Source organism: Pleurodeles waltl, chromosome 3_1 (assembly GCF_031143425.1).
Source record: "Pleurodeles waltl isolate 20211129_DDA chromosome 3_1, aPleWal1.hap1.20221129, whole genome shotgun sequence".
In the NCBI taxonomy this organism is placed as follows: domain Eukaryota; kingdom Metazoa; phylum Chordata; class Amphibia; order Caudata; family Salamandridae; genus Pleurodeles; species Pleurodeles waltl.
The window spans coordinates 522,063,127-522,089,944 of NC_090440.1; the positions used below are offsets into that span (position 1 = coordinate 522,063,127).

The following is a 26,818-nucleotide window of genomic DNA, read 5'->3' on the forward strand; positions in this document are numbered from 1 at the left end:
TTACCCTCTAAATGTTTGAATAATCATAAAACATGAGAGCAGCAGATTGAACATTGATTTTTGCAAGCAAGTGCATCAACAACCTGAGCAAAGTATATTGAAAGCATTACATTAAAATGTGCTCAATGCACACCAGTCATCTCTGCAACACGTGCCTTAAGACACATAAGCCAGCTTTTCCAGGATACACCCCCACAGCTTCTATAGCTGGTACCATACTTTGGTGATCAAGATTCATCTTGTGGTTAACTGAGGGCAACCTGGAGGTTTAAGGTGTGAATCTTGTTGCTGCAAACTCAACCTTTCTTTCATCTAGTGTGAAGAAAATAAGCTCCACTCAGTTGGGTTTTGGATATCTCCTGTTGGCGCTAAATTGCTCAACTGTAATAACCAGTAGTAAGTAAAAACACAAGAAAAGGTAGGCACTCAAATTTCACTTGCAGTGAGAGTGACAACCCAATGCCTGCCAAATCTGACAACACCCTAAACGTTTTGAGAGGTTTGCACAGTCCTTATAAGCGTTTTCATTCTATCTCTGATAATGGTGGATGCAGTTGATGGCTGCCATTTTAGAAGATACAAAGAAGAGGCTGAGCACATGGGTGTAAGGCACAGGCCATGCCTTTTTCCTTCTATGTCTTCTAGAATTAGACAGGCAGTTATCTCCCATCTAAGTTAATTAAAAACGCAGTTTCGCCAGAAGAGTGGTGGATTGACAGCAGCATACTTAACTGGTGTAATGTTATGAACTGTTTCTTTGCACTTGTTGCATATGGACCAGGTGCTGGCCTCCTAATTCAAGACAAAGCAGAATAGACACAATGGTCCTTTAAAAATGGCAGGTAGATGTTGGAGTCTGTGATGGAGGAGCCAGGGAGACAGGCTGGCTAGAGATTGGCTAGTGTAGCCTTGTGATCACTTGATTCTCAGAAAACAATGTGTCGGTAGGGGGGAATTTGAGCAAGTGGAGTGACCTGGGACCAATTCATATCCTGAGGCTTGCAGCCATTTGAGAAGTTGGTTTCATATTTTGTAGGCAATGGGCCCCAAAAATAGTAAGTAGCAGCAGTGGGTGAGACCTGGCTAGGCCTTCCTGCTCTGGTTAACAGCATTGCAAGTATAGTGCGCCAGGTAGTAATTTGATTGCAAATATTTTACCCTCTGAGTGTTGGTAGCTACTAAGAACACTTGGGAGAGCCTTCACAGAGGCATCTCTCATCTTCCTCCCTTGTTTTGGGGCTCCTTCACCAATGGCATAAAAACCCTAGTGAGGCTCCCCAGGAATAGGGAGCTTGTAGTGCAGCACTTTGCTTCTTCCCTCCTATCTTCCCCTCATAGGTCTGTAAATAAAACATATTTGTCACCCTAAAGGTAAGTATGACAAAGCGGAAAGAAGAGACTGGAGCAGAGTAGAAAGAGGCAGAGGATGAATTAGGAAGCAGGGGAAACATGGAATCGAGGGAAAGAGGGACCTAAAAGGGGGGACTCAAAGAAGAAAGGCAATGTATTAGACTTGAAGGTGATCTAATGTGGTGTTAAGTAGTTGGCTTGTAGGGATGAATACACCATTTTCTTTAAGTCTTATAGCACCCATATTATGCCACAGTGCATCTCACTATCGGTGAATTGTGCACATGCCGCTATAGCTGGACACTGTCCGCCCATTACTGAATACCTGAGCTTATAATCCTTATACATTCAAAACATCTTTGAAGAAATAAACCCTTATAACTTCTCCTCATGCATCAGTGATCCGCCTCAATGACAAGAACATTGCTTCAAACTATTTTCCACAAATACTGAACTCCTCTGTATCGGCTCACAGCAGTTATCCTGGTAAGACCATTGTTTACTGTTCCTAATGAAAACAAGTTCTGTGAAAAAACGAATCTTTCTTCTGCCCCACAACACTGTATTCAGCAGAAACTTAAACTCTAAACTTTTGATTTAACATAGCTCCTTCAAGACTGATGGGATCCATTTAAGGTACCTTATGAATTCCTAATACATCTTTAAAATGTTTTCTTGTACATTACATGGGGGTCATTATGAGTTTGGCGGTTGGAAACACCCGACTGTCAAACTCCAGACGAGGAGAGCTCCACAGCCCTGGCAGTCTCCATACGAGCCCCATTACAACTTTCCCACTGGGCTGAAGGGTGGGAACCAAGCCCCCCTACCCCCGGTCAGCCCAGTGGGAAAGGTGCTCCAGCATGGTTCCCGGCTCATAATTGCAGCAGACAGTGCTCAATTCAAGGGTGCTGGGTGGCTTCGGGGCAAAAGTAGGTGATGGTGGGAAGATTTGTTTTCTAATTTAGCCAGCTTCGTCCTAATTGTTTTGGTTTTCCACATCTAGGTACAACATTTTATTTGAGGTCTAAACCAAACATTTTCAATTTTGCTTCTTTTCCAGATTAAGGCACGGTAATTTAGTGGGGTCTGTTTGAGATCTATGTACAGAACTTTAGTGGAATATCTTCCCTACATTGTTACAATATTGATTAATAGCCATTAGTACACTGACACAGCTGATAATTGTAAATCTGATACAGATGGTTGATACAAAAATTATGAGATACAGAGACACATTGAGGAATCAACTGTAGGTTTTCTCATCTACACCCACACACTGTTTTGTGACGCTCTTTATGGTTCATAGGTCTTTGTTAGCTTAACTCGCCCGCCATTGTAGGAAAACTGTAAGGAACACTCATTGCACGGTCCGTAATATCTTTTATCGGTTTTGTATATCGACTTAATGCCATCTTGCCCCGTCGCTAGAATGTACTTTACATGTTTCGTACCACCAACTTTCATCTGCCTGGTTAGCAAGTCTGGGTGTGCCTTATGTTTGCTTTCTTCCCATGGGATGCAGTTCACTAGTGACTGCTCTGAGGTTTATCTTTACTGGTTGGCTGACTGCCCCGTTTCTTTGCACATGCCGACTTAATAATACTGATGTCAGTGCCATCAGAAGATTAAAAGTTTAGATAGCCTTGCGGAGAAACACAGCTATGTTCTGTGCATCATAAGCAGGCATTTGTTTGGGGATATATTACCTACGGAGCTATCTTGACAGAGCTGGAAGCTATGAACCTATGAAGCTATGAAGCATGTATCTGGATATCTGTAAAAAAAAATGCATGACCACACGTGCCTCTGTCGCTACGAATCAAACCTGTGGTCCCAGTATTGTCCACAATGCATTTCGACACACATTATTCAGTTGAACTACCTTAGCAGTTTTGGAAGCTGAGACGTAATCAATTCAGGTAGATCTCTGCAGGTAAAGGACCCGATTGGCTTGGCCAGCAGACAGCCGTGTACGCACCTTAGTAGGTTAATGTTCTTAAGGTAAAAATCTGTGAGTAACCTGCAGGTCACAAGTTCAGATCTTCATCCTTGTGATATTGATCAAATGGGTATCGCTAAGTGGGCTGGTAGATCATTTTATTATGTACAGTGCTATTTATCCAGGACTCTGGTAAAAAAGAACACAGACTCTAAAATGCGAAACCAGGCGCAATCAAAAAGACTTCTTTTACTTGACACTTGCTTACAGTGTTACAACGTAATAGGCTGCAATCATCACACAGCATATTAATGTTGCCAATTTTACAGACGTTTTATTTCAAATAATTAACTGCCAACACGAGAAAAATCTTGGGGTCTTTCTGTCAGTCTTTCCCATCAAATCCCCGTGAGAACCTGACCATCATGAGTGAAAAACGGAATCCTTATGTAAAATATTCTGTTTCTGTCTCAGCCCCTATGGGTCGTTCTGAGCGGCCTATTGTTAGGAAAGGATGTAATTCCCCAGTAGAGTGCCTGCCCGGCACACAGCCCGGTGGCCTCTGCTTGCCACTGCAGTAACACGTGATTCCAAACAGCCCGCGCAGCCCATGGTTTTGCGTCTGTGAATGATTTACATCTCGAAACTGAAAGTGAAGTTGTGAACTTCCGCGTGCCTTCGGCCTCCGATGCAAGGATACGGGCTGATGGATGGCTGCACCTGAAGATGCCTTCGCTGCAACTGAGTTTTTCACAGGTAAATGCTGCTGCTGTTCTTTGGGTCTGCGGGCAATCAGTGTTACTGATGTGTTTCTATCTGTACATATAAAACAAGTGCCTACGTTTTAAAAACTTTGTCTGGAAATAAGCCGGTGCTCGGGTTGAGGAAGCCGCTCCGCAGTTCAGCGATCTGGAGAGTGAGTCACGTTGGTTGTACAGATATCATCAGCAGGGTCTCGGTGGTAGTTCTTTAAGAGATTTGCAGAGCGCTGCCTACTATAGAGTGTGTGATCTTTTGTAACGGTGGCTGTAGCCCGAAGTATATTTTTGGGGGCCCTATTGAATGCAAACATGTAAAGAATTGGATTCTGATAAACGTGGTATTCTCCTCCAGGAATTGTTTTAAAAAATAAAATAGTTATCTTTGGTAAAATATTAACAAACCTAATGCAGTTTTGATGTGTATAAGTCATTGTTACCCTTCTACCTCTAGGAAATGTTGGGGAAAGAATACAGATTACAGTATTTAGGACACAGTTAACCATGAACAATAGTAAAGGATTGATATAGTTTTACAGCTGCGAATGGTTACATAACAGCATTGGATTTAAGTTAAAGTTGTACTCGTAAATGATATAGTTAAAGCACACTAGTTGAGTAACTGTTTTTCAAAAAGTGAAAGAATGTAAATATCCCTGTGCAGAGATTTATGGTTTTCTCCCTAAACATATTTTGGAAAAACAGCTGCAAGTGGTGTTTTAAAGCACAGTAGCTCAGAAGCATCGCTGAACATGGAAATTATTATATTACACTTTTACAAGCTGTTAGAAATATCTTCCTCATGTGGGTCACTTTTAGCCCATTGTACTTTGTTTTAAACAACAACACTTTGGATTTTGGGAGTTACTATGTTTGCTTTCCCATTATAAGTAGTTCCTACAGGAGCGAGAAGGCAAAGGCTGTAGGTTAAAATAACTAGACTAGTTGAATTTAAGCCACCGGGTTTCGAAGTCAAACAAGCAGTGGCAGCCTTTTGGCTTTGAGATTGATAATTTTGTTTCTCCATGGTCTTTATAAAACATTGTAATGGGAGTTGCTGGGCCTTCGCCAGTATTAGAACAAACATTGGAAAAAACTCATAGTTCCCTGCACAAAAGGGAATTACTTTTTATGCATATGTGCCCCTCGTGGCGGCTCCTCTGCTAAGGCGGAGGAGCGTCGCACTGCTGGATTTTCCAAAAAGGAAAAATAAAATGATAATAACGTACACTACATTATTATCATATTATTTCTCCTTGTATTTTGGGGCAGAGTGGGGCTGAGCTGGAGGGAGGGGGCCGGAGAAGGGCACCACAATAAATGAAAAGTGCCCGTGTCTGCTTAGCCAGCCATGTTAGGCCGGCCAAACAGACATGCGCACTTTTCATGTTCTCCACCCAGCTGTATTGCACAGCCGAGTGGAGAACATGCCCAGGCTCTCATTTCCAGTCTGAGTGGCAAAGCAGGCCGCTCAGATCAATCACAACGCTGCTGTCATACTGGTGACAGGAGCGTCGTGTTTGGCTGGGAGCCTGTGCATGCAGGAGGAGGACCGAGGGGAGACAAATGCGTCACCCCTCTAACGTAAGTGTTTTTTTTTTTTTACGCCCATCCCACCAATCCCCACCCCGCCACACCTGTTGAGTGGCAGGCGCCACTGGTGCTCCTTGTAAAAGGGCAGAATACAGTCACTCATGGTGAAGTTAGCTAATGGCTGAACTGGGCTTCTGATTGCCCCATGCTCTACGATATATTTGTCTATTTTTTTACTAAAATCAAAAAGCATTATCACCAGACCTAAAAATAGGCTTCCCATTCCCTATAGAGCAGCAGATTTCATGTCAAGTTTGTCACATATGGATCTGCTCTGCAGGACTGCATGGTCCATTGTGAGCACAAACCCCGCAGTGCACCAGGGTTAAGAGATTTAGCAATATAATCCATTCTTCTGAAGAGGGTGTAAAGAATGTCAAGTGTACAACTGTGAACACGTTGTGTGCAATCTTTTTAGGCATATTCATTTAACTTAGGCATGTTATTGTTATCAGATTTACACCATGAAATTAGTGAAAAAAGCTGTCTTGCACTAGCTTTCCCAAGCGTATTAGTACTCTATGTATAGCACAGACAATGCATTCATATGGTTAGGAAAATGGAAAGAAGTCCCTAACCCATGTCCCTTCCCAAACACCTTGTGTAAACTGGGGTAATTATAAGGGCAAGATTGGTTATTAAAGCTGGATGAAATTTGGCTTCCCTCAAAGTTTGCAAAGTTTTCAAAAATTTCCAGCTTCACTTGGGAGATGTTTAATGGAAACACACATTTTTAAGAGAATTTTAGTGTGTTTGTTTAGTTTTCTCTCCCAAACCTACATTTAGTGAATGTTTTCTTATGGTTTTTTATTATGTAAACTTAAGTTCACAAATATTGAAAAGATTAAAAGATACTAAACAGCTTATAGAAGGAAGACCTTTAAAACTTCCCACAGCCATAGTAATTGGTACACTTTCCACAAAATATGTGACATTTACACCATGATAAAACTAAGATGTGCTGAAAATTGTGAAAATTACGTTACCAAGACCCTCTTGAAATCACCATCTTAAGGCCTACCACTCACTTACCATTCATTGGCAAGATCATTCAAAAACAAGTCTGTGTTCGAAGATCTCCTAAATGATAATCATCTCCTGTACAACTGCCGGTCTGACTTCCGCTCATGTTGCAGCATATAAACTATTACCTTACCTATCATAGACAGTGCCCTCTTGGCCACAAATGAAGATGACCCCTGCCTCCTGATATTGCTCTTCCTTTCAGCTGCCTTCGAAGCAGTTGACCTACCTTATGTTGAGCCCAACCAAGACAGAATTCCTGTTGTTGCAGCGACAATCCTGTCTCAATTAAACTTGGCAGCTCTGAACCTCAACTTTCACGAATGCCCAGATACTTGGCTTTACCGAGACACCAACCTCAGCCTCAAAACTTTAGTGTCTGGATGGTGGTAACGCCCTTCCATGGCCTCTTAGACTCAACATTGCCACTCCCTGAGGGCGTCCTACACATCACACCATGTCTCAGCCAGGGCATGAAGAAGGGTATGATGGCATCACCTCAGTAATGATGGAACACCCTTGGCTTCCTTTGCTGGTGCACATTATCTTCAAATCCAACTTTATAATTTCCAGATACATCATCAGAACCCACTTTGATCTTGTAGACAAGCTTACGGTCTCTGGTGGTTCTCAGCACACTCAAAGCCAGGGCAGCATCAGACTGGAGAATAGGAAGTGAAAAAAAGAAAGATAAGGCATCAGGCCTTTTCCATCTATCTATCAAGGATCTAGAACAACATCCCCACATCCATCAGGATCTCCTGAAAGCTGCTCCAGTTTAGGAAAGAATTGAAGTTTCACTTCTTTAAAGGCCACTACAACACAATGTATTACTGTCCACGACATGACTGCCCTTTTGGTTTTTGGATAGGTTCACGCTATAGAAATACTATGTATATTACCTACTGGCGGTTGCCAGTTGGTAGTTATAGTTAGGACCTACTTTCCATAGAAAAAGCATTGTTTGGCTTGCCTAAATCTTTCGCACCGTTTGCCAAATCTTCACAAAAATTTCTAAAAAAAAAAGTGCCCCCTAGTGTTATTTTGTGCATGGAAAGTTTCGGATGATCTGTCAGACAGTGGCAGAGGTAAAGGGGGGACCAGAAAAGTGTGTTATCAGTGTTTATTCCTGTAGACTCTTTAGACATGCCTGCAGCCCGAACTACTGGCTGGAATTACAACAAATTTGGCAGAAATGTAGCTTTTGGTCTGTAGATGATCCTTTTTATTTGGTGTAAATCCCTTCAGTAGTTTAGGAGAAATTAAAGGAAATCCAAATTCATATATATAGGGTCGCAACAAATTCACGAACACTGCCAATCTCGTGCGGAGATCTGATTGGCTGCTTCAACCAGGAAGTGTTGGCAGCCATTTTGAGACTCTGCTCCAGCCGAGTCTAAAAAAAAATAAAGAAAAGAAAAGGGGGCAGGGTACGGTTACCCTAGCCTTCTCCCTGTGGTCCCCAAGGAACCACCAGGGCTAAAAAGCATTTTTCTAATTCACTGCAAAAATCACAAATATTTGCGATTTTTCCCATGATAAAAAAAAAAATCCCTAGGGTGGACCAGGTCCTGGGGGCATATTATTTTAAGGAGGGGCACACAGGGCCCCCTCCTAGGGCTTACTAAAGCCCACTGGACTGCTGTAGGAATTGGCCTGGTGTGTGGTGGACACCTATGGTATACCTTATACCAGGTCCACGCAACCCCTATTAGTTGGTGAGACAATGTCTAGGAAGCCAAGGCTCTGTAGTGGTAGATGCGTTGAGCAGCCAAGACAAATCTAGGAGGAGCATAAAGCTCTTGCAATACCAGAATAGTTACATAATCACTTATCTCACATGAAAGGAACCAAGTAGTGTGGCAAAAATAAAGGGACTTTATTACAGTAACACTGAACTGGATTACTTATTGGCAGTCCCCCCCAACTGGAACATGTTAAGTATTAGGAATTAGCATAGAAAAATAACAAGCTTTGGCATAAAATTAGCAGAAAATAGCTAGGGCCCTATTGGGCAAAATCATACACTAAAATAGTGGAATGCAAAGTTAGGTTCTCCCACCCAAAGATTTTGGATAGTTAGAAGGGAGCTGGGAGAACTTGGGACCCCAAGAGGTGAGTACCTAGATGACCCCCAGCAAACAAGAGGGCAGAAGAAAGTTACATGGTCTTCCCAAAGACTAACAAGGGGGCTTGGAAAAGGAACTTTGCAAGAACAGGACCAGTCCAGTGGAACCCAACAATGGATTCTGGAAGAAGAGGACCTGCAAAATAAGGGGCAGAGTCCAGTCATGCAGGAGTGTCTAGGTGAGGCAGGAGCCACTGCTCACCCCTCTGTGGGTGAAGATCCGGGTCGACAGTGGAAGATGAAGATCAGCTGTGGAGCCCGAGCTGCAGAGAGGTCCTTGGAGACATCCAGAAGATGTCCCACACCGGTCGCAGATAGTCCAACGCCAGGAGGAACACCAAATAGCCTTGGCAAACACAAATCTGGGCAGAAACAGATTTGCAAAGAAGAGCACAAGCAGCGTCCAGGGGACTCGACCCTTGGAGGGGAGCCCAGGCTGACCCTCAGCAGTTGGGAGAGCCAGCAGAAGCAGCCGCAGCCCCCACAGGCACCCTGCACAGTAAGTTGCTGTGAGGCCCAATCACCACACCTGGAGACGAGACTCACGTCGCTGGAGCAGCAAAAGAGAGACCGTACTTGCAAGGATTAAGTGCTGGAGGCCGGGGCTACTTGGAGCCTGCAGATCCCTTGGATCAGGAGTCAAAAGCCTTCGTTGCTGTAAGAGTCATGGTGCACAGGGGTTCTGTCCTTCAAGGCCTCACCACCTCCCAAGTCAGTCAGAGGGCAGAGAGGACAAAGAGAACCACCACCTGTGTTTGAGGATCCACTCAGTTCCTGTGGAGAATAGATTCCAAGAGCTGGATGTCATTGCCTTAGGTGCCTGCGGATGCAGCAGAGTGAATCTTTCATTCCAAGGGAGATTACTTCTTTCTTCTTTGGTGCAGCTGAAGTCTTGCCGACCCCAGAGGATGCACAGCCCTAGAAATGTTGCAATTGCTGGAGGAAGCTGGAGAAACAATGTTGCAAGGCGAGGACTTCTCGGGATTACAGGCTTGTTTGGTTCCTGTGAAGTCCATCAGTGGTTCCGGTGGCCAGGAGCAGAAGAGGTCAATGCAGAGGAGTCCTGGTGGAGTCTTGCGTGGTGAATCTGGGGACCCACCTGCAAGGGAGCCACTAAATAGCCCTAACAGGGACCTTAGTCACTCTGCTGAGTGACCATCTATCAGAGGGGGTCACTGATGTCAGTCACCTATCATGACCTATCATAGGGGTGACTTACAGTGACCTGGTGCAGTGATCAGCAGTGAAAGGGTGCATGCTCCTTTTCACGCAGGCTGCACTGGCATGCCTGCAGACAAAGTTTGCATGGGCTCCCATGGGTGGCATAATACATGCTGCAGCCTACGGGCCCCCTGATGTACCAATGCCCTGGGTACCTAAGTACCATATGTTAGGGACTTACAGGGGTACACAAGTATGCCAACTGTGGGGTGTATAGGGTACCAGAGCAACCAAATTTAGAGGGGAGAGCACAATCACTGTGGTTCTGGTTAGCAGGATCCCAGTGAAAAAAAAGTGGGGGTAACCATGCCAAAAAGAGTGACTTTCCTACAATCGCCACCTCCCTGGGGCTATGAATAAAAAGTATATATAATTTGTCTCCCCCTATAACGACCCAACCGTGCATGGCCTTCGATTGAGTGCAGTGGGGTTAGACCCTGCGACTAACCCCACCAACCCCAGCGCTGCGCACGCCCTTTGGCTATGCACAGCAGGAGTTGCCTGCAGGTCTGCATGCCCCTCCCCCCCTCCCTTCCCCAATTTGAGTCCTCCATCCTCCGGGGCCCAGCATTCTCAGCCTTCTAAAGGCCACATGGCCCTTTTTCCCCTGACTGATTTAGGCACCGGTGACCCAGGGAAATGACCACACACATACATACACTTGAACCCTCAACCTTCAATGTATGGGTCTGAGACTTTAACCAATAGGACAAAAGTGAATCCTTAGCATGTGGTGCCCAGACTTAGCTATGACATTGAAACCAAAGATTTTGAGTGGAAAAATACTTTAATGTTACATCCCTAGGAATGTTTAAAAGTCAAAACACTGGACAATAAACAGAGGCACTGTCATGAGATACAATGATCTGCACCTTCAGCCTACTGACTGACCGTCCAGGAGATTTACCATTAGGCCAGAAGTGACCATGGTCTGCTGTCCATCAAAACTTAACTATAAAGTTTGAACCAAACATTTTGCTAGTGTGATAATTTGTAGTCATTGAATGGCTAGACCATTGCAATAACAATCTCTCTCTTTCTTTGCATAATAAGTACTCTATGTGACCAATGAGGAGAGACCTTTGGCTAGCATTCAACTGAGCCTAAATATTGGCTCTAACCTACAACATATACTTATTTTTAAATCTTTGTGTTGTCAGTGTGTGTTTACAAAGGACACCGTCCCTTCCCAGACCAGGAGCAAGAAACCCCCTACAACATAGGGTATGGGATAGCTCTTTAAGCTTTTTAACTTTTCTTAAAGGTTGCTGTATTCTGTTATGTACAGTCGATGCAGAATGCAAGGCTGAGGTTGGAGTTTTACTCCTCTATGTACTATAGCACTAGTAGTAATACAAGTCTGGGTAGACCGGAATGCAGGTCGCCAGCTTCTACATGAGTTTCTCATTTGGCTTACAGTGATTTGCAGTGATCTTTTCACTTGCATTGTCACGTGTCATGGCAACACAGTTGATTGGAAGTATGAATGAGATCTAAATAACTATTTAAAAAAAATCTTAAATAGGTCATTGTATCAGCATCATCACTCAGGTAGGACTTGAGTGCTTCTGTACCTAGTTAGTTAGTTTTCGGCTTTAGCACACTGATTTTAATAGAGATCCTTAGCCCTGAGGTATACGGCTAGGCTCTTTGTCAGGGCAGAGACATGTCGGCTATCAGAGACGGAGTGAAACATTACTCTCAGCATCACTGTCAAACTCCGGTTTTAGTCATACCTGTGGACATCATGGATAAAGCTAAAATATACCTGTAGTATTAACCCAGTCAGACACTGACGCACCCCTCACAGACCCTCAAGCTCCCACTCACAGACCCACTCAGACCCTCACACACCCAGTCACAGACCCACTCAGACCCTCATGCAGCGACTCACAGACCCTCATGCTCCCACTCAGACCCACTCAGACACTCATAGAACCACTCAGGCACTGATCTGTGAGTGGGTGTGTGAGTGAGTGGGTCTGAGTGGGTCTGTGATGAGTGCATGAAGGTCTGAGTGGATCTTTGAGTGGGTGCATCAGTGTCGGAGTGGGTCTGTGAGTGGATGTGTGAGAGTCTAAGTAGATCTGTGAGTGGGTGGATGAGGGTCTGAGTGCTTCTATGAGTGAATGATTTAGTGCAGGGGTTCCCAACCTGTGGTCCGCAGTCCCCTAGGGGTCTGTGACACATTTCCAAGGGGGTCTGCAGGCCTGGGCCGGGAAGAAGGCACTTCTCCAGCTGTGGGCCTCTGACATACACGTGTGTTTTTATATTTATTACTTCCTTTGTGTAGCAGTCTTAAAAGCACTGCAAAGTTCCTTGTACATCCAGCAGCTTTCAGGCAAAAATAAAAGTGTCAAGATAACTCTAGTGAATAATGTACCTGTTGGAGAGAGATGGGAGTATTGTTTAGTGGCAGTTTTGACTCAAATGTAGCACAGATGGTTAATATGCCTGCAGCAAAGAACATGTATCATGTAAAGAACAGTTTTTATATGTGCAAAGCACAGTGGATTACTTCTTTTGTCACAGAGATTATTTTTTTTCTGTGTAGTTTATAAATTACAATTGTAATTTAGCACAGTGAGCCATGAACTGCATGACACAAATTAGAAAGTTGTTTTTTTCCCAGTCTTTCAATTTTCCTTATGCTGCTGAAAAAAGTTTCCTTGTGTAGAAATACATTCTTATTATTACAGTCAACGCTAACCACTGAATTGGTTTCTGAATCCTGAGTTTGTGCTTCTCCATACCAAGCACTCTTAGAAAATTCCTACCTGTGTGGATGACATGCTAATCCTACATCTTGTATTCCTCTATAAGGAGCTCCAGCACGAAACACTGGTATGAGAGGTGCTATAAAATAAATGAATTACATGTGACCGAGAGACTATGGGGAGATGAGAGGACCTTTTTGATTTTACTTGCTTTGCCACCACATATTTATGTGAAAAAGCCTTTTCAGATCCTATGTACCTAAAAAATAAAAACAGAAATCACTTGGGAAATGTAGAATCTGACCATAGGATTCAACTTTCCTAAATAAAACCAAACATTGCAAAGGTAGTCGCCGAGATGCAGTGCCATCCTTCCTATTACATTTTGTTTCTATCTTTGCATATTTTTTAAGTATCAAATAATTATATCTTTATCAATTCGAGTGTTTGTTTGGTGTGTACTTGTTTGTATATTTTTTTTTAATTACCGTTTTGATGTTTGAAATTTAAATCATAAAATTGCTTGGGCGGTCCCCAGCTTCCAGCAATGTTTAAGTGGGGGTCCGCAGGAGTCAAAAGGTCGGGAGCCACTGATTTAGTGTATGAATGAGTCTGTGAATGGTATATATATATTTTTTTTCACCGATATTCGTGAATTTGTTGTGACGTTACACTGGGGGCTGCATTGAGCATCCCAACTTATTCACGAATATCGTGCATCATGAAACAAATATTTTTAAGGTCATATTTTGACCCTCAAAGACCTCTGTATCACAGCCCTGGAGTCAGGGTACCTCCACCTTGACTCTGAACTCCTAATTCCACTTTTCATTTTATTTTTATCAACCCTGGGGACTGTGTCCCGTTACCTAAAATGGCAGCCACAACTTTCTGATCAGGTTGCGGCCAACCAATCAGAGCATTCCTGTTGGTGCGCGCGTTTGCCAATTTGCTGCGAAAACATCAAAATGGACCCATGGCTGTAGATATTCAAATTTATGTCACATTTAATTTCTTGAAAACTACTAAACAGATTTATATACAAAAGCGTAATCTGTGAACAGAAATCTACCTTTCTGCCAAATTTTGTGTAATTCCTGTTCAGTGGTTCGGGCTGTGGTCTTGTTCAAGCTCTTATGGGAATTAACCTGGGAAACTCATGTTTTTTGTCCCCCCACCCCCTGTTTTCTCAGCACCCGCTTGATGGATCACCCTGAAAGTTCCCATACGCAACATGAATCACTGGCACACTTTTTTTTAGAAAAGTTTGTGAAGATGCCAAAGATATAGGCAAGTTAAAAAAACTGTTTTTCTTTGGAAACAACGACCTAACTATAGCTATGGCACCGAATGTTTGCTTTCTCTGGGTTCAAATTCTCAAATTCTGAGATTGCACTGGATAGATATGCTGCTGAAGCCACTTATCTGGTGCCTGAATATTGTGGCCTAAATATCAAATAATAATATATCACCCCACTTGAATTAATCAAACAAAATTTATACTCAATGGAGCAGTTTTGTTTTGTCAACACTATTTAGGCAAGAGTATTTATCATCTTGCAGATCTCTATTATAGGCGCAAGCTCACATGAATGACATGCTAGTGTCTTAATGGTTTATCATCCGTAAGGCATTAATTTCTCATCACTCTATGTTACACCATTTTGTAACTCAATTGTATTGCATGTAGGTGCAAGCAAACAATCTTTTGGTGCCTACCAGAAAATGCAGCAGTCTGGTTGCTAAAGACTCAGCTGAGAGATTCTGAAAGCTGACCTTGGACAGCATTCTTCCCATTGTTTACCATTGGCTTTATCCCATATGTGCTTGTTTTCTATTTGCTAGCTTTATTTGTTTTAGGCTTTACATGTGTTTGTCCCACATGTGGAGCACAGCTTGTTTGCCACCTCTGACTCGCTCCTTGGATTCTTCCACGAGTGCTCACTTTCTGTAAAGAGGCCTTTAAATGTTGTTTTTATCTTTTCACATTTACTGTGCATTCGAAGACAGAGGTCAAATGTCAGGCTCTGTCATCTGAGGGAGCTTAGTGTTTACTTTTCTGTCTGTGACATTTAAGTGAGAGGATTTTTGTGGCAATCCGGGGGTGTGAGAGGAAAGGCCTTTTTATAGCACACAACACAATTTAAATGTCTGAAAATGGACTGTGCAAACATTGCAGAACATATCAAAACGAGGAAAGCACAAATGTAGCACATATGTTGTACTTCTGAAGTGTGGTGAAAACAAATATTTTACAATCAATACACTAGGTGATGCCATTTTCATACATTATCGTTTTTATAATTTTATCAGTACTGCTGAATGTCTGCAAATATGATGGTCATTTAAATTAAAAATGTGTTGTCTGTAACAGTAGTATTATTATTTGTGTGCTGTATAATTTTATCAGTAAAACTGTGTGTCTGTCCAAATGTAATGGTCATTTCAATTGAAAATGTGTTTTCTGTAATGGCAGTGTGCTACCACACCATGCATTTTCCAATCTGTGCCACTCCACTTTATGCCACTCCACTCTATGCCACTCTTCTCTAATCTATGCCAATCTGCGCCACTCTACTCTACTCCACACCACTCTACTATATACCACTCTAGTCCATTATACGACCATCTACTCAACTATATGATACTTCACTCTATGCCATGCTGCTCTATGACCATCTACGCCATGCCCCTTCATTTTGCACCACTCTACTTCACTCTGTGGCATTCTGCGCCACTCTGCTCCACTCTAGGCCACTCCTCTCTGACACTCTTCTCCATTCTAGTCTGCTCTACGACACCCTACTACATGACAGTCTGCGTCACAACACTCTGTGCCACTCTACGCCACTCCACTCTATGCCACTCCACAACTATCTTCACCACTCCACAACGCTTAACTCTTCAACCCTATGTGCCACTCTACTACACTCTTTACTTTACTCTGCTCTGGCACTTCACGTTACAACACTTCACTGTGACACTTTACTCCTCCCTATGGCATTCTGCACAACTCTTCTCCACTCTACTCCTCTCCACGCCACTCCACTCTATGCCCCTCTACTCTACGACACTTTATTCAACTTTCACTATTTACTCCACTCTGTTATGCCCCTCTAGGACACTCCACACTATGCTCCTCTGCTCTGTCACTCCATCTATGCCACTCCACTCTATGCCACTGCACTCTGACACTTTACTTCATTCTATGTGCCTCCACTCTACTCTGATACTCTTACACTCTGCGCCATTCCACGACACTCTAGTCCACTCTACACAACTCCATCTATGTTACTCCATGCCACTCTACTCCACTCTACTGTACAACACACTACACCACTCTACTCCACTCTGCACCACTCCACTCTGTACCCCTGCACTCTGTGCCTCACACTCCTCCACTCTGTTCCCCTCAGCTCTATGCCCCTTGGCCCTATGCTCCTCTGCTCTATGCGCCTCGGACCTACATTCCTCTGCTCTATGCCTCTCAACTTTATGCCCCTCCCCTCCATCCACCTCCCTTCCATTCTGCGCTACTCTACGACACAACACTCCACTCCCCTCTATTCCCCTCTGTTCCACTCTACTCCCTGATATTTCTCTCTATTCCACTCTACTCCACACCACTCTACTGTACGCCACTCCACAACATTTCACTCCATGACACAACACTCTACATCACTCTACTCCACTTAGTGCCACTCTACGCCACTAACTTTTAGCCATGCAGAACAGCAGCCATGCTGGTGTACATCGTAGCTAAAGAAGTGAGACCTATTGGCTTTGCCAATGCTTGGATGAAACTGGTGATAGTGACATCTGCATTTGTACATATTTTAATAATAGTTCTCATTTTCTTCTCTTTTCCAGTGGAGACGTCAACTATAACTGCCCATATCCAACAGAAGAAGACTCATTTTGAATTTGCCAATCCTTTTCCATGTTGTGAAAATAAGGCTCTTGAGTGGGCCACAGCGAACACCCTCTCAGAATGTACTGGTGTGTGGGTATCGAGCAGTCAAGGGATTTTCAAGGGAGCAATATGGACCAACATGATGGTAAACAAAACAAACTCTTTTTTTAGTTATGTTTGTTTTAGAGACAATTCTAAATTATTCTATAAACTTAAGAATTACTAAAACACTGGAAGGCTGATAATTTCCATTGAAGGCAATAGAGTGGCTTAGGGACAGAACTGGCTGATGTAGACTTTCTGCTTCAACATTCGAACATTTGCCTGCCGCCCTGGGCTATAATTCGAGTGCAAGGCCCTAGCAGCGGGCCACAGTGCTATATTGTTGCATGCTTTCAGGAACCATGGCAAGGCTGTCAAATGATTTCTTAAGAATTCTGAATGTATCATTAACCTCAGTTTCTCATTTAGATAATAGGCAGGTGTAGAAACTGACAGTGTTGAGACCACTTGCTGCAGATGTTTGTGTGTGATAAGGTAGATCTCACAAATGACCACTCTTATGGCCACGGCAAATATGTAAGCATTTTTTGGACATGGTACAGTAAAAATGTTACTATTCCCTTTGATCTCACAAAAGGCAGTGTGGGCAATATTTGTTCTTGTTCACCAAAGTGCTCTGTGGCTTCCTTCAAGTCATTAGCTTCAGCCTGTAGGGTTGAGCCACAAGTCTGCCAAAGCAGCAGCCTCCAAAATTTTGTGGGAGGATACAGATAAACTCTGATACAATCAGCATGCACTGGTTCAGGAGGTACTTCTATAATATAAGTGTTTTTCACTACATTTTTTCAGTCTCCATGCTGTATGGATAGAATTGACTCTCTGATTTCCTTGTTTTTGCATTTGGCGCCTGTCCTAATATCCCACAAGACTCTGTCATGCTTGTGTTTGAGGAGACCTTGGCTTGTATTGCTTTTATGTATTACTCTTTGTCCCTATTATTTTCCCTATTATTTATGTTCCTTGTCCTAGCCTTGCACTGGGAAGAAGTTTCCAATGCAGTGTAGACATTGCTGGATGCTGGTTAGTAAATGTATCTTTCCAAATCACGTTATTCCTTTTTCGATTGCCTCCTCTCTTATTCAAGTCATATTTTAACAGGCCAGTGGTGGGGGACACACAGACTGCAAACAAAAGTGAGTGTTTTTTGCTACATTATTTTGACCTCTGGTTGGATTGAATTGAGTCTTTATGATTTACTTGTATTTTAGATAGGGTCTAGCACTCAAGCCATAACTTAACAGGCCAGTGGTGAGGACATGCTGCAAGTGAGCACAGTTGTGTGCCTCTGTCACTCCAAAAGCTTGTCTAAGTCAAGCCTGTTTGTGCTTGGCCAGGCACAGGGCACAGGATGCTGCCCGCGTTAAGGTAAGTCTGGTCTGTAAAGATGAATTAGCAAGCATTCATCTTCACCTTTGTGCCTCTAGACTACTCTGTACTTCCTCACCTTCCCAAAGAGATCTGCTCCAGTGCTATTGCACTGTTGACTTTTAAGCTCCAGGTGACCATCTATAAAAAAAAATCATGCCTTATCATTTGAGTTACAACTAACCCTTAATTGTTTGAGATAATACAGGCTTTAATCTCCTCTTATACATGCTTAGCTACCAAGCATAAGACCATGCCCTCCCCCCTCTGAAAATGATCAATCATTTGATTAAGCCTCTTCAAATCTAAATGCACAGCGCATAAACTGTGGACTTACTGATGCCACATAGATGGTGAAGTACAGTATGGTCATGATTTTATTATTGATGAACGATTGAATTTTTTTGTTTGCAACAGAAATGTGATTTAAAGAGCACTCCCATTCTGATGTGTTCAGACCCTCCCCTAATATTCTATCATTAGGCCTGACCTCTCACTTAAAACAGGTGGGGACCTGAGCACCATCTTTTGTAAATCTTTTAATATTCATCCTTTGGATACCCCTATCTTCATTAACTATTTCTTTTTCACCAGATTCCAAACTCAGTCTTATTAGTCCACAGAGTGGCTTTTGTTCCAATATAATTTAATTCCATTTGTGTAAATTCACATTAAATGTTACATGCTCGATCTATCCTTTATCCCTTATGAATTCTGAATTCAAATATGAAAAATGGGAAGGGCCTATACCTATTATGGTCGAGTTGCCCAGACATTACACCCCTTTACACCTCCAAAGTTTAGACCTCTCTGATACACTAAAGCAGGAATTAAGCGTGTGGCCCCATTCCCTTCAGAAGGTTCTGCCCATTGCTGGGTAAAACCATCCTGTTGGAACATTCCATTAATACCCCCCCAGAGAAAATAGTGTGGTTAAGGCCATATTGCATTCCGGAAGCTTGGTGGGACACCATTGAAAAGAAGTTAGGCAAATGTCACAAATGGGTATCATTGAACCGTCCATCAGCAAATAGAATTCCCCAATCGTACAGGTCCCAAAACCCGATGGATCAGTGAGTTTCTGCATTAATTTCAGAGAAGTAAATAAAATATCACAGTTTGGCATGCATCTGCTCCCTAGAGCAGACAAGATGGTAGAGAAACTATGAGAGGCCAAATATATCAGTAAGTTGGATCTCTCTAAAGAGTACTGACAAGTATCCCTTCAGAAACAGGACAGGGAGAAAACGGCCTTCTCTACCTCAAGGGGTCTGTGTCATTTTACGATACTACCTTTTCAGCTGCACGGAGCCCCCTGCAACATTCCAATGTTTGAGTCCCCACGAACAGTATTCTGCCACCTATATAGACTACATCATAATATACAGTTCATCGTGGGAACAACACCTAGAGCAGTGGTTCCCAACCTTTTGACTTCTGTGGACCCTCACTATATCAATACTGGAACCCGGGCCCCCCACTGAATCATTATTGGAATGCATGGAACCCCATGGAGTTATTACGCAAGCTGGGGACCTAATCTGTTAAAATTATTAAATTTTCCAATCAGTCGCTGACCCCCTGAGGAGGCTTCAGACCATAGGTTGGGAGCCACTGACCTAGAGCATTTACATGCCATCATACATACCTTCGTGGCAAGTGGGTTGAAGATCAACCCTGCGAAAAGCTACTTTGCAGCAAGAAAGGTAAAATACCTGGGGGAAGGCCATATATGACCACACCGAGAAGATAACGGCCATCTCCAAAATTCCTTTACCAAGAAACAGGAGGGATCTCTGTGCTTTTTTAGGGTTTCTTGGCTACTATAGACAATTAGTTCCATGCTTCTCTCAGCTGGTGGCCCCGTTGACCGATCTATTGTAGAAGTCTATGAAAACAGAGCTCAAGTTACAACAGCCCTGTCCTGACGTCCTGAAGGCCTCCCTTACTCTAAAACAGACCCTTGTCTCTGAGCCAGTTCCAATCAGCCTTGATTACACTATGCCCTTCATTTTACGAACAGATGCATCAGAGATGGGTCTTGGGGCTGTCCTGTCCCAGGCTGATGAAAAGGGAGTGGAACCTTGGGTGGTGTATATTAGTAGGAAACTGTTTCCCAGAGAGAAGAACTACGCAGTGGTGAAAAAAGAAGCACTCGCAATAAAATGGACCATTGAAACCCTGTGATACTAGCTGGAAGGTCGAGAATTGACCCTCTTTACAGATCATGCCCCCCTGTAGTGGATGGCCTGCAACAAAGGAATAACGAACGTGTGCTTCGTTGATTCTTAGCCTTACAGACCTTCCATTTCCATACCCTACATAGGAATGGAATGGAGCACCCTAATGTGGATTTTTTGTCTAGCTATCCACAAGAAGGAATTCTTACTAGTGAGAAAGTAAGGGAAGAGGGATGTGAGGAAATGGGCCCCGAACCAACCTACTTATCTGGTGTGAATCCCTGAATCCACACCGCCGGCTCCCAATACCTCAGAAATTCCTGCAGTAGAAAGAGAGAAAGGATTAAAGCAGGAAGAACACAGAGACAAACAACACTAATGACGGACTAGAGCGTCCGACGACCAGGATCAATCCTGTGAAAGAGAAGGAGGAGAAAAGGATGCCGCAGCTGCATGGAAGGGACGTGAAGGAGAGATCAGGTAGGAAGGGAATCGAGGAGGCGATACACAATTTGGAGGGAGCCTATCTGAAACTGACATACAGGGAGAAACCACCAGCCTGGGCGAAATGCCTAACGCATGGAGTGAAGAGTTGAACACGCCCCTAGAGGACACTGGAGAGCCACTGCAATTCTGGAGAGTTGTGGCGTAGCGGGTGCGTCTTGGAGGGAAGGGAGTGTGTATGTTTGGGGTTGGTGAGGGAGAGGTCATGGTGTGGTGACAGATAAAATGGAAAAAAGCATTCCTACTGTTCTCATACGGCTATTTCTAATTTCTTTGCGATTTCCAAGTGGCACCATCTGGCCAGAAGACCCTGTAAAACCACAATGAAGACCATTAGCAGCGAATCCATCACTAACATCCTTACAACTGTTTATTTCCTCATCCAGATGTCACTAATAAACGTTACTATTCAGAATTCTATCTGGACTCCGCATGTGTATATACGCCCAGACTCCCCGCAAACATACACAGTGGGCAAGGTTATGGCATTTAATTATGTTCCGCAGGTACAACAGAACTGAGCTTCCTGGGCATTTGAAGATTAGGCACAGGCTTCTGGCAATGATTCTTGCTTTTGTCAGTAGCTACTAAAGCTTTTTTTCACTTCTTTGCAATTGCTGCTGCTTCTGTAGGCCAGAAAAGAGGCTGAAGGCCACATTTGAAACATTTTGATAACTCTTGGTAGCAAGGCAAACCAATATGCAAAAACTTGCTGTAGTTAAGGTGTGAAGGTGTGAATGTAATAGTGCCCCGATCATCATGGTTTTGGAATGTATACTTTAGGGATGAAGGGCAGGATTTTTCGAAGGAAAGTGTCTTTGGCCAGTGCTCCTATCAGGAGTTGAAACTGAGACCCACGTCACAATTTATGACTAAGTTCCTCACTGATTTTGATAAAAACAGAGTTCCTAGTACACAATCTGCATGAGCAGTGTGTTTACATATTTTGGTGGGTGGGGCAGATGAAGCACCAGAATTTCTGACTTGGAACCTTGCTGATACATCCAAGCATCTGTATCTATAAGGCCATAACATTAGTGATGTTTTTCTCCTGTGGCTATCAGGTAAAACGATGTGTCAACCCTGTAGACGTGAAAGACACAGTTGTGGCTCTTAGGAAGTCCACAAGGAACTTCACATTCTTTTTAAAGAGAAAAGAATAGAGGGATGCCTGTGATAGTCTGCAGGTGACCTGGCTGGTGGAAAAGGACAGGTTGCACAGGCTGGTTGTAGCCAAATCTTGTAGGCTACAGATACTACTGTGCTACAAATGAACCAAATGTATCATCTGGAACATACATCTCAAATAAATGAAAATTGAATATACACAACAAAGAATTCTGTATTATTTGTGAGAAAGGGGTAGGTTTCCTCAACTTTTTTTACAAGATTGCTCACCCTGAGGAAAGTAAGTCCAAACCTCAAACAATAATCTACCCCACCCCCTGAACTAAGGGTATTACCAAACAGGGATATAGTGTTGGACCAATTAAATAAACATAAAATCCTACAGGCTGGTTATTTGTGAGCAGTCAATAAAGATGGATTTGCGACGCTTTAGAAAGTGGATATGCTCAACTGATAATAAACTGTAATTGAGGATGTTGTGGTCAACAGTGTTGAATGCACCAGAAAGATTTTGAGAATTGGCATGCATGGTGAGCCTTGATCAGCTACATCGAGTAGGTCATCCCTGACTCTGAATAAGGCCATTTCTTTCACATGTTTAGGGCAGATGGTAGATTGGGTAGTATTTAAGACACTGAGATTCAATGTGAGTTTGGAGTTTCGCAGTCCGATTTCTCCAGGATTCTTTTTTAGAGTTAGCGGAAACCTGCAAAAGGTTTGTAGTTGCTTGGGTCAAGATTGGCTTTTTTTGGTAAAGGAGTTGTTCAAAGACTGCATGATGTAGAGTTCTTTACTGGACTGTGGAAAGAGACATTGATTATGTGGGGGTGCTGGTAGGTGCAGAGTTTATATTAGTATCTCATCACTAGTGCTGCCAAATGATGGGTTTACCGAATTCCAGGGTTACCTCATCTTGATTTTACCTCATCGTCTTCCACTACCATACACTACGTATATGTTTATCTCACTTTTACAGGATATTTTGTATCTCTGATTTCTACTTTTGCCGCTGTTTCCCTATCTTTCCCTTTCTTCATTCTCTCACTTCTACCTTTCTCTCACTCACTCTGCTTCAAAGGTTGATGGAAAAAAGATGTACCTGCCCCCAAAAAAGGGTGTTGGTGCTCACTGCCTTCAACTACCATCACATATTAAACACTGATGAAGGCTTTCAGGGATATTGCATGTGAGGTGACAATGATAGCTGGGCATACTTGCCCTCAGTCTTCAGTGGCTCTGAAAGAGGGGTAGGGTTTCGATCTAGGAGAGGCTGTAGCCATGTCCTGTGTTTGTGGCTGCCGGTATTTGACTCTCAAGGGCAATAGCTGCACTCATTGTTAGTAATTGTTTGGCAAACAAGTTGTCCAAGGAGTTGCAAAAGTATTTGATCTGAGGATTGACCATAAGGTAAAGTGGAGATTGATAAACCCTTGTGCTTTTTGTAACTCTACTCATCGTCCATTTGTGGCTTCATTGATTTTTTTCTGCTAGTATTTTTTTTTATTTTCCAATAATATTGCTTGAAGGAGATAAACAGTGGGAGTTTGAGAGCTAGAGTTATAGGGGGATGCTGACCTGTGCCATGTTCTTTCTAGGCTTTAACGTAATGTGTGGTCACTCAGTAGTAGGTAAGCACAATCACTAAAATCACAAAATCCATAAAGAGTCACTGGCTAGCTTGTTCCTCAGACAAGAGACCTCTAAAGAAATGCTGGTAAAGGATGGACCCAAACAAAGTAACACTTTCAGATAGAAGAGGATAGTAAGGGCACTGGTATCTCAAGTGGCTGATGTACTCCATCCTCCACTGTCAACCACTGCATTTAAAGGCATTTGCAAAACCATTCACAAAGACCCTTTCAAAATGCATTGTAAGATTATTGGTATTGTCAATACACTATGAAGGAGCAGAGAGTTTTCTCTCGTAAATCAAAAGAGATTAAAAACAAATTGAGACATGCAGAGTGAAGACACAAATGGGTCAAATGTAATACTTTGTTTTTTCAATTCTTATTACTTGATAATTATTCATCCCAAATCATCAAGAAGGTTGTGCCACCCAGAAATATCCCCATAAATGACAAAATTGAGTGTGAATGCTCTGGAAGTTTTTGATTCTTTTTTTCCTAGTTCTGTTTGGTCAAACCTTTGTTGCTTGCTTCATTTTCGTGATTTCGTTCTCTACTGAGAAATCTTCACTTACCTTTGCACCTAGCAACCAGCTCAGATTCTTCTAGAAGACACCAGAAAAAAGCTTCGATGCACCGGTGGCTGGGGTTACCTTTAGATGATCTTCTTGTCTGAATGAAAAATGTAGGATGAAGGATGTCTGTTGTCCAGAGAAATAATATGGACAGCCCATCCTTCACTTATTCCGCCTCTTACTACTTTGGGCCTTATTATAAGGTCTAACGTAAAAATGGGGGAGCAAGGGGTTCTTTTATATTTCTTTACTACGCAAGTCAAGCCCCTTTCAAACCCTTTCTGAGGTTTTAATCGTGTGTAAGATGGATAACTAATATACCAGTTCCTATCCATCTTTATACCATTTTAATTTTCAAGATCACACCAGGTCATCTTTTGGCACATTTTCAGAAAGCAGTGCCCCCTCACATTTACAGTTAGGATACTCACACAAACGCGATTGTAAAGTAAGGAGCTCATGGTGGGCCCACTAGCAACAGGCTGATGCAAGCGAAGAGTGGCCTCACTGAAGAAGTTTTGCTTCTAGTGTGCGTGAGGGGTCGGGTTATTACCCTAACCTAAATCACGGTACTGCCAAAAGAGAGTCGGTCGTTAAATTCTGAAAACTTCCATATCTCCTAAGGTCCATAGCCTTTGAGCATAGACGCCCGTTACAAGGTCCCAGGTATCTGTGTCAGCGGTTTGAAGGCTGGCCTGTTTCAGCTGCTGCCTCGCCATGTTTGATAAGAGTGAGGTTCTCGCGCGATCAGCTTGAACCTGTCAAGGACTCTGGAGTGGATTAAAGGTTATGGTGTCTTCTTTCCAGTGGGGAGGTGGCGGTTATTTCGAAGAAGTGGCCATTACCATTTACGAACTGAAAAGTGTCCTTTTTACACATTGCGATATTTTTTCTTGTGTAGACTTTGATTGTCGGGGGTTTGTCTCAAGTCCAGGCAGGTGTTGAGGCTGGTTTCAAATACAGAAGTGCTCGAATTATTCTTGCCACCGTGAGAGATGGTGGTTTCTGAGGACAAAAGTGGGGCATGAAGGGAAGAACTGAGATGCTTGGGGAGACGGTAGTCAAGATAAATACTGATGTCACGGTATTTCCGTGCCACCCCGTTCCCAACCCTGGTTTCAGGTTTGCCTACTTGCAAGATAATTTTTCGACTGATCTATCTATCTATCTATCTATCTATCTATCTATCTATCTATCTATCTATCTATCTATCTATCTATCTATCTATCTATCTATCATGTTTATAGAGGGCTGTGAGGCTGGGCAGACATCAGAGAGTTGTACAGTAGTTTTGTCTCTGTCCGGATCTATAGGCCCGTGAAATGCGCGCTGTGGATACAGTCGACAGGCGCCTTTAGAGGACCAGGCCCCGTGCCCCGTCATATGTACTATTTTAAGTACAGCCTGCGGCCATGTTTAACCCCAAGTACCTGTTTCAGTCTGCTCTTAATCGATTTCTAGCTGCAGAACCCTGTCTTTCAGCTACCGAGTGAGAAGTCTTTGTATCGACCATTGGTAACCGGAATCCGCGCAGTCGTCTGTCCATCAGATGTGGTAAACGCCATCCCTACACATAAATCCACCTTTCGGGGGTTATATGTGCAGCATTTCGGTACGGAGGTTTATTTCCCAAACTGCACGTGCATCCTGAGAATGGTTAACGAAGACTCTGATGACACCGATTTCTAGCCATCTGGGGCTGTTATGGAATTAAAAATGTGAGCTCAGCCAGTAGCTGGATATTCCTCCCGAGGCCCTGTCCCCCTCCCTCCATCCCGCTGCAAACGAGGCTTGGATTTCACTGTAATGGGCTAGAGAGAGATGAAAACTGCCTTCAAGGCTAACCCCCCCGTGTCCATGCAGACAAAGAGGCATCCCTCGGCCTGGAGGAACGGTGTCAAATCTGGTCGCTGCTGTGAGAAGCCCTCGCGCCGCTTCCGCGTAGCAGCGATTCAGAGGCGTACGCCGGGGCATCGGGAGTCCCCGAGGGCAGTCACGCTGGAAGAGAAGCACCCGGCCACTGTCCCGCCCGACACCCCGAGAGCGGTGCTGGCTGAGACGGCTGTGGACATCTAGTGCGGATCTGAGTTATGACAAGGTGCGTAGGTCATTGCAGCTTGGTGTCGAACTTCTCTTTAACCGTAAATGAGTGAGTGAACAGATGCCTATTGTCCTACCTGTACTGCACAAACGGGTGGGGCCCCACAGATAATATTTCCATTGATAGCAGTCTGGGATTAATTGTGATCTTTTAATTTTACTTTGCTAATAATCCTTCAGAAGGTCTAACAGAACCACGGGAGTCATTGTCAGATTGTCACACACATATATATATAATGTGTTCAGTAAACCTTGAACCTATAAACTTGTGCAGACTTTTGACCACAAAAATGTACAGTTGCCACGTTGGCTGACAAGGTTTGTTTGTATTGTTCACCTCCACATTGCTAATATTATGACTGTCTTGGTACTGTCATCTGTGTTAGAAACCACCTATGGGACTGAATCTGTGTTCTGGAGTGAGGACGAAAATACGATGCATTTTTACGGAAGGTGTTGTTGATAAAGATGACAGTGAAAAGTAGTAAATCTGAATACAGTCAGTTATAATATTGTTTAGTTTGTGTGACGCAACAGCCCATGCCACATGTGACACCTCGGTATCTCTTTGAGTCAGTAACAAGGAAGAGGGGATGTGTTCTGTGTCTGCAGTGATTCTTCACCCCTTGT

General features: G+C 43.3%; 1 protein-coding gene across 3 annotated transcripts in view; it reads left to right on the top strand.

Annotated features, from left to right (window-relative positions):
- The window catches only part of LRRK1 (leucine rich repeat kinase 1), a 654,776-nt gene that overhangs the window by 129,305 nt on the left and 498,653 nt on the right, over nucleotides 1-26,818 (top strand). For 2 of the 3 annotated variants that reach the window (XM_069222803.1, XM_069222801.1), the window contains exon 2: nucleotides 16,603-16,790. In XM_069222803.1, coding sequence (XP_069078904.1) covers nucleotides 16,724-16,790 — 67 coding nt within the window. In that variant the 5' untranslated portion in view covers nucleotides 16,603-16,723. Of the gene's footprint in view, nucleotides 1-3,975; nucleotides 4,049-16,602; nucleotides 16,791-26,818 lie in introns of those variants that run through there. The other variant, XM_069222802.1, reaches the window with a different exon arrangement.